Source organism: Neovison vison, chromosome 5, assembly GCF_020171115.1.
Source record: "Neovison vison isolate M4711 chromosome 5, ASM_NN_V1, whole genome shotgun sequence".
Classification (NCBI taxonomy): domain Eukaryota; kingdom Metazoa; phylum Chordata; class Mammalia; order Carnivora; family Mustelidae; genus Neogale; species Neogale vison.
Window position 1 is genome coordinate 157,160,992 of NC_058095.1, and position 13,357 is coordinate 157,174,348.

At 40.2% G+C, this 13,357-nt stretch overlaps 1 protein-coding gene across 3 annotated transcripts in view; it reads right to left on the bottom strand.

Annotated features, from left to right (window-relative positions):
- NALCN (sodium leak channel, non-selective) overlaps positions 1 to 13,357 on the bottom strand; it is a 316,125-nt gene that overhangs the window by 201,249 nt on the left and 101,519 nt on the right. For all 3 annotated transcript variants that reach the window (XM_044250049.1, XM_044250048.1, XM_044250050.1), the window contains exons 8-10: positions 6,728 to 6,870; positions 6,491 to 6,595; positions 1,069 to 1,155 (exon numbers count right to left, since the gene is read on the bottom strand). In XM_044250049.1, coding sequence (XP_044105984.1) covers positions 1,069 to 1,155; positions 6,491 to 6,595; positions 6,728 to 6,870 — 335 coding nt within the window. The remainder of the gene's footprint in view (positions 1 to 1,068; positions 1,156 to 6,490; positions 6,596 to 6,727; positions 6,871 to 13,357) is intronic.

Genomic DNA, 13,357 nt, shown 5'->3' on the forward strand with positions numbered 1-13,357 from the left:
ATGGTTCAGAGTACAATATTTTGCTTCTCATGCATTAATCCTTGAAATGCACAATGAGCCCCCATCTAGAGAATGACCCCAGAGAAAGAAAAAAGGTGTGTTCCTACCCTGAAGCATGTAACAAAGCATTTCCGAATTTGGGGGAGGGGCTTAAAGAACTATAAAATCAGCCCCTTGTGAGAAGAGGATTTGTAACTGAAAACCAGAGGGAAGAAAATAAAATTCTCCAGGAGTAAGAGTCAGTTCTCAGTCCCTACAATGGCGTGGCTTGACCTTTCACCCTTAAAGAGTAGCGAAATGGACAGAGTGAAAATGCTGTGGAGGTGGTAGGGATGCTGCTTTTGGAAAGGTGACATGGTTTTGAATAAGGATTATTGATATTTAGGGGCAGGGCGGGAGAACAAAACAAGAGAAGGTGCCAGGCAGTCCACCAAAGCAAAGGAGGAGTTTATTGGGCTTTAAGTAGAGCCCAGGGCAGCCCAAAGAGTGCACAGGCCTGAAACCCAATGGGACATCCACTGATCACTTCCCGGAACCTTGGGACCCATGTGCAATGCGAGAGCCTTGTGTTGGCCGCAGGTACACCTGTTAAGGAAGCAGCTCTGTTATGTCACATTGCTCAGATAGCTTGCAGAGGCCGAACAGACTACCTCTTAAAGATATTCCTTCCCAGGTACTTGGTAAGGTATTCAAGTGAATTGTGATTGTGCCTACCCTCCCTTAAGTAATTCAGGCCTTTGTAGAAGAATTCTTTCATAACATCCAATATGAGAACAAAATTCTTCTCTGATTTGATACTGTTGGCATGCTATTATTACTTGTGTGCCTTCATTCACTTGAAATTGACCAAATCCTTACTGCATATAAAAAATATATATATGTATATATGTACATATATATATGGTAAGTCCTGAGAATGCAGATTGGAGTCAACTACTGTCCCTCACTCCAGGACCATAAACTCAGGCAGACCTACAGTTTGGAGAGCAGAGGACTTGGACTCCTTGTACAAAATAGAAGTCACAGACCATTTTGCTGGGTGAGTTTTAAAAACGGTATGTACAGCACCTGGAGACAGGCTGGGGCGCGTCCCTGGGGCTTGTTGACATCCACAGCGACCAGCTGCCAGCCACCAGCAGCGTCTTCATGAAACATCTTCAAGACAAAGAGGGATATGAGTCAGAGGCACTTAATACGGAACATTGCGAACTCCTACTTTCTGTCTCCAGCTTCTACAGTTTTCATGTTAGCAAAGATTTGTCTTTTTATAGATTTATATTTAGAACATGAGTCACTCCAATTATGTTCATTGGAACACCGAAAGCTTAAGTGAATAATAATCATAACAAGAACAATGGCCATCGCTAGCCTGCATTTATTGAGTATTTCCCATGCATCAGGTCCTTTCTGCTTCACACGTGCTTTGCATATAATTGCCCAAATAGTCTTCTCAATGAGACTTGAAAGGAGATATTTTATCCCCATGATATTGGTGATTGATTATTACATATTAAACCTAGGGGGGGGAAATACAAGTTAGAATTCCAAAGCTTTATGTCTGGTGTGTTTTTGACTGGGAGTGGTGAATTTTTATCTCTACTTAGTGGACATTCCTCACTGAGCCAACAGAAAAATATTCTCGGGAGAAATAGCAGAAGTGTGCATGTGGCACAGGGAAGGAGACTGGTTATTTTAATGGCGAAAGACTGACATACCACTTAGTAGATGCTGTGAAATTATTTTAACAGGGCCAAATTAATCTGTTCAGCAAAAAATTTATGTACATATTTATGAAGGCAAAAGAAGTTTCTTGTGTCTTAAAATACATAAGTGACGAAATTCAGAATGATACAGGACACCAAAATCTGATAGTCATTGGATTGGATAGCTGGACTGTTGGATGCCCATCTTACTGCAAACTCTACTCCCTCCAAAATTAGTCGTCTATCAATATTACACCCAGCTGGAAGATAGTTCCCACTTATAAGTATTTTCCTGCTAGTATATTTTCTTTCCAATTCCTTTTGTGTGTGGAGGGGGAGTGGTGTGGTTGGTCGTGAGATAAGGTGGAATTAAGGATATTTATTTTTCCAAGGCACTAACTATAAGCTAGGTTTATTCCTGTCCAAGACCACAGTTTCACACACGTAAGTAAATATTTTCTTTGCCATACTTATTCAAGCCCTCACATAAGTCTGTGTTCAAAAGGATAATTATTGATGGAAATATGAGATAATGCAAAGATCCCATGCCTAAGATTCCTGGGAGTAGAGGGAGTAGATCATTTGCAGAAAGAACACTTGCCCTCTATGAAATAAGTGAGATGGTGAGGGAAAACTGCCAAAATTCATAGACCTTAATATGTTTTTTTTTATTAGAAAACATTTTTTTAATGGTTAACCTGAGAATTCCTAACAATGCCAACCTACAAAGATCCATTCAGAAAAATGGTGTATCAGATGTTCATGTGTCCTAGAATCAATACTTTTCAAAAACTGCACTGGGGGCTCTTTGCCAAGTGTGCCACTTATTTCACACTTTCCAACATATACAGAGAGCACCTACTATAGGACATGCTACAAAATACTGTTACACATACGCCCTATTTAATTATTCCATGAAGAATTATCCTGATTTATTTTTACATTATGCTGTGCTTACCGCAAGTGTAGCCACTGTCTGTCCATATATACCAACTAAATATTTTTAAATGACAAAATGGAGGTGCATATTTGCTCAAAGATTCTTTGACCCAAGACACCAGTTACAAATTGTTTTTCTCAGGTGCTAGGTACAGGATTCTGTTTCCCTTTAGATTGAATTTTGAAAGGCACTCTTAGTGGTAGGATCCAGCACCTCTCCATGAATAGGCTCAATCTGAGAATTCATGCATCGGTTGAAATGCAAACCTTTTAAAGTTCCTGTGAGAATTCTGGGTGTCTCCTTTTAAGGAGCAAAGACAAAAGCAATCCTGTCAGTCACTAGCTAAAAATCTTCTGTACATGCATCCTCTACTCTCTTATCATCGCACAAAGGACCCCTGGGGCCTCTATTTGCTTTGATCAGTAGCAGACTCATTTTCTCTGTTAAATTATTTTTTTCCAGTTGACCCAAAATCAAATGAGTCAATTTAATTGTTAGGAAAATGTGTTCTCTCAAGGTCACTTCTTTGTATAAAACGAAGTGAAGGCAATGCAGACATGTTCGATGTCCAATTTCTCCTCAGTACCCTGAATTATAAGCCAACATTTAGATTGGTTAGTGTAACAGTAATGTGAGGTAGACAACAGGATATTCAAAGCCAGGAATCCTTGGGGTTCAGGTCCTGAGCAGCCAATTGTCCCCTCTATATCCCTCAATCTGATCCTAGTGGACCATAATTAGTATTATTAATATACAGTTCAATACATATTGATTTCCAGAGCCTGCCTTAAGTCTCTTATCAGCACACACAACAGAAATGTAGACTTTATAGCCCTAAAGTCGAACAGCTCTTTTAGTCCTTCTCCAGGCAAGGTGAAATTAGCTCATCCCCACCATGGGATATAGATGGGAAGGCCACATGACTGGTGACAGATGTCTGCAGGGAAGCATCTGAGGAGTGAGAATAAAGGTCTGGGCTAAAGAGATGCCAAGTCCAGGACATTTTCTACTAGCACGTCTGTGCCTCCCAACATCCAGCTCGGGGGCGATATCCCTGCGCATGTGTGGCACGGGTAGTCCTACTGTGGACTGATGAATCGCAGAAGAATGAGTCTCTTGGCCTTGAACCCAACAGCTAACTGAGCATGTGCAACAGTGACCCATGGCTAATAATTATGCAGGTACGAAAGCCACCATCCCCATCAGAGCTCAGGCAAACGAATGATTACTACTCTGAAATTTTCCACTTCATTTTCTCTTTGTTTTCCTGTTACATGTTGTATTACGGTTCCCACTGGTCCTTTGGCATTAATTTTTTTTTTTCTGCAATGTGTTTTGATGCTGTGGGTCGAAGGCAGGTTGCTTTGTTATTAAAAAACATAATAATAACAAAAAATGCCCAGTTCTGGTTCTCTTCTGCCTCCGAACAGTCCCTATGAGAGCCAATTCCTCTTAAACTTCCTGAGACATCAGAAAGCCCGTCCCTTATCCTGTTAATATGTGTAATTTTCTCTCTAAACACACAGCCCTCTTGGAAAAGTCAATGGATGCCAAGACACCAACATGTCCACGAAGCCTGGGGACCCCCATGGCTCTTCGGTGAGGCTGACTTAACACAGCACAGCTGCAAACGCTCCACATGCTGAAGACTGGCGAGAAGCGTCGCCGTTTCTGAAAAGCTGTGTGCTCTGCAACACGATCACCATCTTTGTTTTATTTCCTCGAGGCCTACTTGTTTTACTACAGTTAGAAACTACTGCCTTGGTGTTTTAAACTATTCAAGGAGAGGCTCTTGCGCGCAGCGGTCTGTCAGATGTCACAGGTGTAACAGCATCTCAGGAAATGATGCTCCCCCTCCTTTCCTCAGACACAAAAGCCCCTGGGCCACTCGCCTAGTGGCTGGCGAGGCGCTGGGCGGGGCCTGTTGCCAGGCAGCCGGAGAGCGGGCCCACCGAGGCTGCTGCGGCGGGAGCTCCGGTTGCCTAGCAACCGGGTCCTCAGCCACAGCATTTTTCTTAATGAAGGTGTTTCACGATTCTCGGTGTGATTACCTCTGCTGAATACCTAGACGCATTACCTCTGAATTACCTACTTATTCCTCCTGATTAAGTATAATTTTGCATCAAAACCATTTTGCACGTTTGCTGAATGTCCCCTTCACATTTCACTTTCTGTTAGAACTGCGGGCTGATTTGGTGGAGCTTCCAAATACTACTTTTCCAGCTGTGGCTTTATAAATAAGAGTTACTTAATAAGCATGATGTGGTTTTAAGGATATTTTAGGTCATTTCTCAGGAACACGGAATGTAAATTCTGTGCCGAGTTCATAGATCTACGTTCCATTCGGTTCTCAATGTCTATAGCAGAAAACACACCTTCCAGAGGTTGTCACCTGACTTAAAGGACATGCCAGAATGGACCTGGAACTTTATTATTTCTCACACATCACTAGAGGGGATGACAGAAGAAATAAAAACTAGATGTGTGTGTGTGTGTGTGTGTGTGTTTTACAAATGTCATCTGTGGCATAACTTACATAACTTTAAAAAATTTTTCATGAAAGTTTGAATAGTTGCTTGCCAAAACTGAATAATATTAATACTATTTCATTCATTATGAGTTCGCCAGACGATTTAAACTTTCACAACACCATAAAGATGCTGCATAGAGCTTTTTCAAATATAAGCAAGGTTAACAGCATTTTTAGCATATAGTTAATAAAAGTTCAATTTGAAGGTTTTCGAAGTAAAATTTTTACCTTGGATCTTTCACAAATACCTTTGTCCACAGGCCACTATTTAAAAGTCATATTAAACTATTTACAAAGTTATATAAAATTTCTCTTAAAAACGAATATTAATATAATAGTCACAAGAATTAAAATCATTCCATTCTTGATTCAGGCATTTTTTTCTCTCTCTTTTATAAAGATTCAAACTAGACTAAGATATATAAACCTTCCCTTCCTCTTTGTAAACATAAAAACAGAACCCTCCCCTCAAAACGCACACAAAACCAAACCAAAATTAAAAACAAAGACATTGGATCTCGACTGTCCTTCTATGTAATAACTGCCCTGTTACCTATAATTAAATTCTAGGACACTCCCAGTTTCTTGGGAGCATAGGAGCGTCCTACTGAATATCTAGTGATTCCTCAAAAATCACAAGTAGGGGGACGCCTGGGTGGCGCAGTTGGTTGGACGACTGCCTTCGGCTCAGGGCGTGATCCTGGAGTCCCGGGATCGAGTCCCACATCGGGCTCCCAGCTCCATGGGGAGTCTGCTTTGCTCTCTGACCTTCTCCTCGCTCATGCTCTCTCTCACTGTCTCTCTCTCTCAAATAAATAAATAAAATCTTCAAAAAAAAAATCACAAGTAGGCATTATGGGATCTTCTTCATAATTTGCCATGTTGGGACTGGTTCGTTCTGAATGAAATAAACTTTCCATTCCCCAAATAATTCTAATCCTATATATACAGGCCACTATATTGGTTTTCAATTACATGAATAAATACTTATAAAAATGGGAAATTCTACCGTTTCCATTTTTATCTGCAAGCCTTCTGAAGACTTAAAATGGCCAAATCAAATCGAAAGTATATAGTAAATGTGGGGACAATCCTGGTTTTATATCAAATCCACCCTATCACCCAGAAAAGCTGATCTGGTTGGTCTGGGCTTTCACTCTTGCCCCAGCATTTCTGAAGTGCTTCCTCCGTTGGGTGTGACCTAGAAGGTCTTTCTCAGAGAGCTTTCCTAAGTTCTCTCAAGTCCCACTGAGGGTGAGACCGGATATGTCCATGTTCTAGTGGGAAAGGACATCAGCCCCCCAAAACGGTCAGTACCTGGGTGGTGGCCGTTGACGTCGTACTGCTCCTGGATCCCCACATCTGTTGAAACTGTACCCTGATCTCTGCAAATGTTTCGATGATGACAGCGATGAAAACATTCTGAAAGAAAGATCCCAAACCACGTTTACTCAAGACTGGGGATGAGGAAGTGGAGGGTAACAGAAAACAAACAAGAGATCTACAGAAACGGCTGCAAAACACAGATGTTATTAGGATGACTTTTGGCGGTACCTTCACAAGCCAGGCCAGGAAGAAGATGAGCGTGATGAAGTAGAAGTAGGACCGCCATCGCGGGAAGCTGTCAATGGCTCTGTACATGAGGAACACCCAGCCTTCCTGGGACGCAGCCTCGTAGACCGTGAATATGCTGGTGCCTGTTAGGACACACGAGAGCAGACTGAGTTACCGCGGGCTCTGGAAACGGGGCAACGTGGTTCAGAAAAACAATCAATATTTATCCAGGCTCATTTTCTCAATGACAAAGACTCTTTCAAAGGGACTGAAATCACATGCAACATTTGATTGAGTTTATTCTTAGAATTTTGATAAAGTTGTTTCTGACTTCAAGCCAGGGCAATTTCACGAGCAATAAAAGAAATTTATGTTCTATCTTTAGCTGTTCAGTGCATCTAAGAGCTTGGAAAAGGAAACGAACATTCAAACCAAGTAAAGCTATAATAAAAAAAATAATGTGTACAGTATAAGCTTGCCACTTGGGACTTAACACTGAGTATGCTGAAAGTGCTTGTTATAGTTTTAGCCAAAATGAAATAAATTTGAACACTGGGTTTCATTTGAAGTCACTTTCTCAGAGGGATACTAAAGTTCCTTAGGCTCTAAAAATTAATATGATGGAGCTTGTCTTGGATTCCATGGTGTTCACTGAATGCTGAAACGTAAGGCAGCAAATCACCAAATAGCACTTTGTCTGGGAGAACTATATCTTTGGAAATGCTACTGCTAGTAATGGAAAGAAAGAAAAGCAAAATAGATCAGACAGACTTTGAAATAGTTCAGAGAACCTAAAATGCCATTTGGGGGAAAGACAGTGTTCAATTCTCATAACATTATGAAGGATATGTTATTATTTCCCCACTTTATAGATGAGAAAACTAAAGCACATTAAGAATAACTAATTTATCTACAAATGCGCAGATAATAATAAGGGAAGTAGAATTAACCCAGGCATTCTGGAAAGAGGCCCTGCATGTCTGTGATGACATCCTGCCTCCTGATCCCCTTTCTATGGTTTGTTTTCCCCTATCTGTAAAATGGGGAAATAATATCTCACAGGGTAGTGAAGACTAAATAATTTTATTTCTCTGAAGCCTTGACACATGGTGAGTACTAAATAAATTTTAAGTACTATTATTTTACAAAATTGTAAATAATTGCTTAATGTTATTTTGTGAAAAAACACAACAATAAAAAGTGGAGTGCTGAATTAAAGTTGTTTGTAAAACGAATACGATACATGTTGTTATTCACAAAACTATAAATATTTGCACCCCAATAGATTCCACAGCTATAAACAAGTTATTACAGGATATAAAACTAGTATCTACCCACGTATGTTCTAATCACACAGAGATTTAAAACAAGAATTTGCATATACTCAGATGTCCAAACTAAGAAGGGGGTTACTGACGTTGGCTGGGGACCAGCTGCCTCTCTAAGCCTGTACATGAAGGAAGAATAATTAAGCATCAATGAACCAAAGCGTGCAGAAGAGGAGAAAATCCTAGTGGTAACTGGGGACAAATGGGTCAGAAGCAGCCTTGAAAGAAAAGCTGAGGAAGAAGGAAAGCATATTCTCATTTAGTGAATGCCTATTATGCTAAGTACTGTATAGGAAACATAGCTTCACAGAATCATATTTTGTACACTGATAAGTTGTTGCCATGACAACTAGTATTTGTAAATCATATTTGGTTTTAAGTTTCTTTTACATATTTCAGTGCTAAGGGAACCTCTAATGAGGCAGGTAGATGGGGAGGTGTGATTAAGAACAGGTATTATCCATCACATCCTTTTACAGAAAAGCAAAGTGAAGGTCACTAGTTAATGAATTTGCCTGGGGTAGAAAGTGCTAGAATCGAGAAACTGAACCCACACCATCAGGTTCCAAATCTTAAACTCTTTTTTTTCTTTATCGTCCTACTTTTGTCTTGCTTGAGACGAGGACTTTCATGAGAGCATATTTTCTCCTATCATCCTTAGTTTGAATGAAGTCCATTTATTTTTCTTCCTGAGGGACTGTGGTGGCTAAGGATATGGCAAACTGAGAAACTCACACAAGAAGATGGTTTTTAAGGAGAAATTCAGAGAAGAGCAGCATGAACAAAAAAATAAAATGTCAACGGAAAGCAGAAATCACTCTTTTCATTAACGGGATTCTTATGTACTAAAATGTCCAACATTTTGCTTTTGTGGACTGCATATGAAAAACAATTTTCACATAAAACAAGTCATTTATGTCCCTTATTTTCTTCTAGTTATTTGAACCAAAAAAGAAATGTGTTTACAGAAATCCACTATGAACAACTATTAAAGCTTAATACTTTTACCAACTGAGCATTTACAGGTTAAATGTGAGCATTGTCAATGTAAGGTTAAATTTGAGAGGCACACTGAATTATCCTTTCAATATCTGTTCTGGTCCTCCTTTATTAAAACTACAGGGAAGGGGCGCCTGGGTGGCTCAGTGGTTAAAGCCGCTGCCTTCGGCTTGGGTCATGATCCCAGGGTCCTGGGATCGAGCCCTGCATCAGGCTCTCTGCTTGGCAGGGAGCCTGCTTCCTCCCTCTCTCTCTCTGCCTGCCTCTCTGCCTACTTGTGATCTCTGTCTGTCAAATAAATAAATAAAATCTTAAAAAAAAAAAAAAACTACAGGGAAGATGCTATTTGGAAGTAAGTAAGTAAGTAAAAAAAAAAAAAAAAAAGTATGTTCCAATCTTGAAGAGCTTCCATCAGTTTTCCTATTTTGGCACACACAAAAAGGGAAAGAAGTGGAAACCCACTATGCGGCTCTAAGAGCAGGGTTTGTTGATACAAAGAGATGAGACATTTGTGAAAATGTAACCAAACAACTCCCAGAGCAATGCTGACTACTGAAGGAAGAGCTTCCCCCACCTGTGAGCTACCCTGGGTCCAAGGCTTGTGAAGAAGCTACTGAGAGTTGCAGGAGGGAAGGCAGTTGGGTAAGACCTTCCTCATCCCTTCTCTGCTCCCGACTTTGCCAAGTGTATGAAAAGAAAATCCCTTTTGGAATGATATCCCAGTGGTTTGCTACCATTCAAACTGACAAAAATCAAGTTTATGATCATCTTATTTTCTTCGGTACGTGGACGAACTGAAGAAGAAAACTAGGGCTGCTCATGCTGCTTTGCACACAAGGTTCTCTGACAACTCCCCCACCCCCTCCCACTTAGTTGAGTCCCATGCAGAGCCCTGGAGCTATACTCAGTTCTCAGCCCTCCCAGAGAGCTCCGCGCCCACCTGTCACCTCACTTGTCCTGTGTCCTGTGTCCTGTGTCATGCTATCTCGTTTATCTCCCTCACTAGCGCAAATTAGATGACTAACTTGGTGAGCACTCAAAGTTAAAACAATATCTTTCATGTCTGTACCTGGCATTGACAACACTCAAGAATTGTTGATAAACTAAACAATTATCATGGTACTAAGACATATGGAGGTTTTTCTCAAATATCTGCTCTTTTTTTTTTTTTTAAAGATCTTATTTATTTATTTGACAGACAGAGAGATCACAAGTAGGCAGGGAGGCAGGCAGAGAGAGGGGGAAGCAGGTTCCCTGCGGAGCAGAGAACCCGATGCGGGGCTCGATCCCAGGACCCTGGGATCATGACCTGAGCTAAAGGCAGAGGCTTAACCCACTGAGCCACCCAGGTGCCCCCCAAATATCTGCTTTTTTAATCAATTCTTCCTTACTGTGAATATTGCACATATAACTTAGAAGCGAAGGGAATAATTTTATAACTGACATTATGTTTTGCTGACTTTCGACATTCCCTTAAAACGCATACACATATATAGACTTCAAAGCCCACACAAAATACAAACTGGAAAAGCCTTCATCTATTGTTGGATCCACCATGGGAGATTTCTAGAAAATATTATGTATGATATATACAAAATATTTTTCTAGATACACCCCAGAACACTTTTAGTTCATTTTAATTATAGAACAAAACTTGCTAGTTGAAAAGACCACCACATTTTGTTAAATGAATAATGATTCTATAAGAGCATGTAGGGACAGAATGCATTCTCTTCCTGCAGAACAATGTGGCGTGCTCCAAAAATATCTCTGCAAAACTACTGGAATTGTACCACAACATTCTTGGACACCAAATTCTTAAAGCCCAAGTTTAAGTTGTAGAGGAAACAAAATCACAACGACCTTCAGCTCATCAATGCTCCTAATTTCATTCATCCTTCTTGACCTTGTCCATCGATGGTTTGAATTCAGTGGGTAAGAAGACCCGTTAGCCTACATCTAGAAAATAAACACCCGGGAGCTCTCCACAGGCTTCATGTACTGAGACACAGCAGCACACTTTTTTTATAGCACTGAACAAAATTTTATTTCCATTGTTTTGACTATCTTTAGTATTACATTTATTGCTTGGCTATCATCTCTTCTTTTTCCATAAAAACAGTGATGTATTATGTCCTAGGACTATTCCCTATTGTTTCTTCTATTCTTAGGTTACACAACACCACTGAGTCATTCAACTTTCAAAAACAGGGCCACAGGATTGTAGTGAGAACTAATAATAAACTACTAACCTGAGGTCCCACCATCAGACTCCTTCAAACACAAAATACCTATGGTACTATTCTAATGATGGTGTTACCCAATCCACTGTGAAAAAATGGGGGCAATTAGAGTTGGTGATATAGCCTTGAGACAGATGAATAAGTAAGTATATCAGGCCCTAGTATGAACAATAACTTTTACCTCCATGCTCAGAATTCCCAATAGAACCACAAATGTTCCTTTTAGGACCATTCACTCTATCCTTTCATTGAATATTAGGATCCTAGGGGGCAGTGCTCCTGAACTTTAATCCCTCCAGTGATATGGAACACACATCGTCTTGAGGCAGCCCCATTCCAGGTCAGGCAACCCATCCCATTGGATGTTGGCTCTGGCTCAGTCCCTCCAGAATCTGCTCATAGCTTTGCAAAGCAGGAGTCTGGAAATAGTCCCTATATTTCCAGAGTGCATCATCCCTCCTTCTCCCTAGGTCATCCTGCTTTAGATGCTTGTCCTCTTATCTGGTCCTTCAACCTTTTCAACCTGCTGTACCATCTATGAAACTGAAGTCATTGCCTGGCTTCACTGCCCACCAGGGCACAGATTCTCATTTATGGGTGGCACAATGACAAAATTCTCATCATTCAAGAACATCAGTTTCCTTCCAACTTTTCAAAGTTGCTCTTTCTGTTCCTCTGGCTGGCTTTGATTGGATCTCACTCTTTTTGGAGTTCAGCGGATTGATTTTGCCTCTGCTACATTCCAGGTTGAGCATCCCCCTCAGCTGGAAGGGAAAAGTAAGTAACATGTTTCTCTACCACTACACATGAATGTCTGTGATATAAAAGGCAATCAATAATCTGCTCTAAACCAGTTGTTTTTACGGTGGAAGGATATAATCCCCATCCTAGACTCCAAGCAGATGCCTATTTTAGCAACTACTGTTGTAATGACCAAATATTCAGTCCTAATAGGGGGTCAAATAAAAGAACACTCATAAAGAGCTTGATCTTTGCATGCTTCCATTACTAGAAATACTACTTGTTCAAGATGGGATGGATGGTGCTTCTTTGGTATTCATTTGCTTTGTTGTGTCTGCATTTATATAACTGACCCCCCCCCAATGAAACTTTATTTTTAAACTCTAGAACTGCTCATAGAGCAATATTCTGATGAAACCACAAAACTAATAGGAAAAGAAGAGTTTTCCATAATTTAAGGGGGAAATTCACTCAAAGGTAAGCTGTCCGATCTGTTTGGATTTATGTAGAATTCACTGTTATTTAAATCCTGAAGATTTAAATAACAAACTAAAACTGGCTTCATTGACACTCTAAGTCAGGGTTCCTCAACTTTGTTACTAGGGGAAATTTGGGACGAAATAAAGCTTTGCTGTGGGAGGCTGTTCTGTGCACTGTAGCATCCCTGACCCCTGCTTACTAGATTCCAACAGTACTCCCAACCCCCAAGGTGGGAAAACCTGAAATGCTTGTAGACATTGCCCCGTATCCCCGGGGGCCAAAACTGCCCCTGGTTGAAACCATTTTTTTAACTTGACAGTCTTTCTTATTCTATAGCTCTATCCTGTGGTGCCTACCTAGCTCAAAACCTTGCATATGATTTGTCTTTATTAAGTATTCTGAACGGAACTGAATTTTCTCTCTTGACACAGGGGAAAATGGAACCATTGTGGGATTTCTCAAAAGTTCTCCTTTGGCTTATGATGAGCAGTTTGGAGGTTAAACAATTTTAGGCCAAAGGAGAGACCTAAAAATGCATTTGTGGACTATATTTACAGTAGTCTACATTTGAATTTGACATTTTATTCATTTCTAAAGACTTTGAAGGCTAAAAGCCTAGATCCCAAGACATCATTTGTTTATAGAAAGTATCTGCTACACAGCCGATAACTCAATAGTACCATTACATTAATATTTATGAGTTTTCTGTTGCAAGAAAAAAAAATCTTATTTCTTTTTCACTTCCTGCAGTTTCATAAGATGTCTATACACACATGCATCCTGCGGGGGGGGGATATTTTCATTTGCAGAATGAGATATTACAAGTATATTAAGTTTTA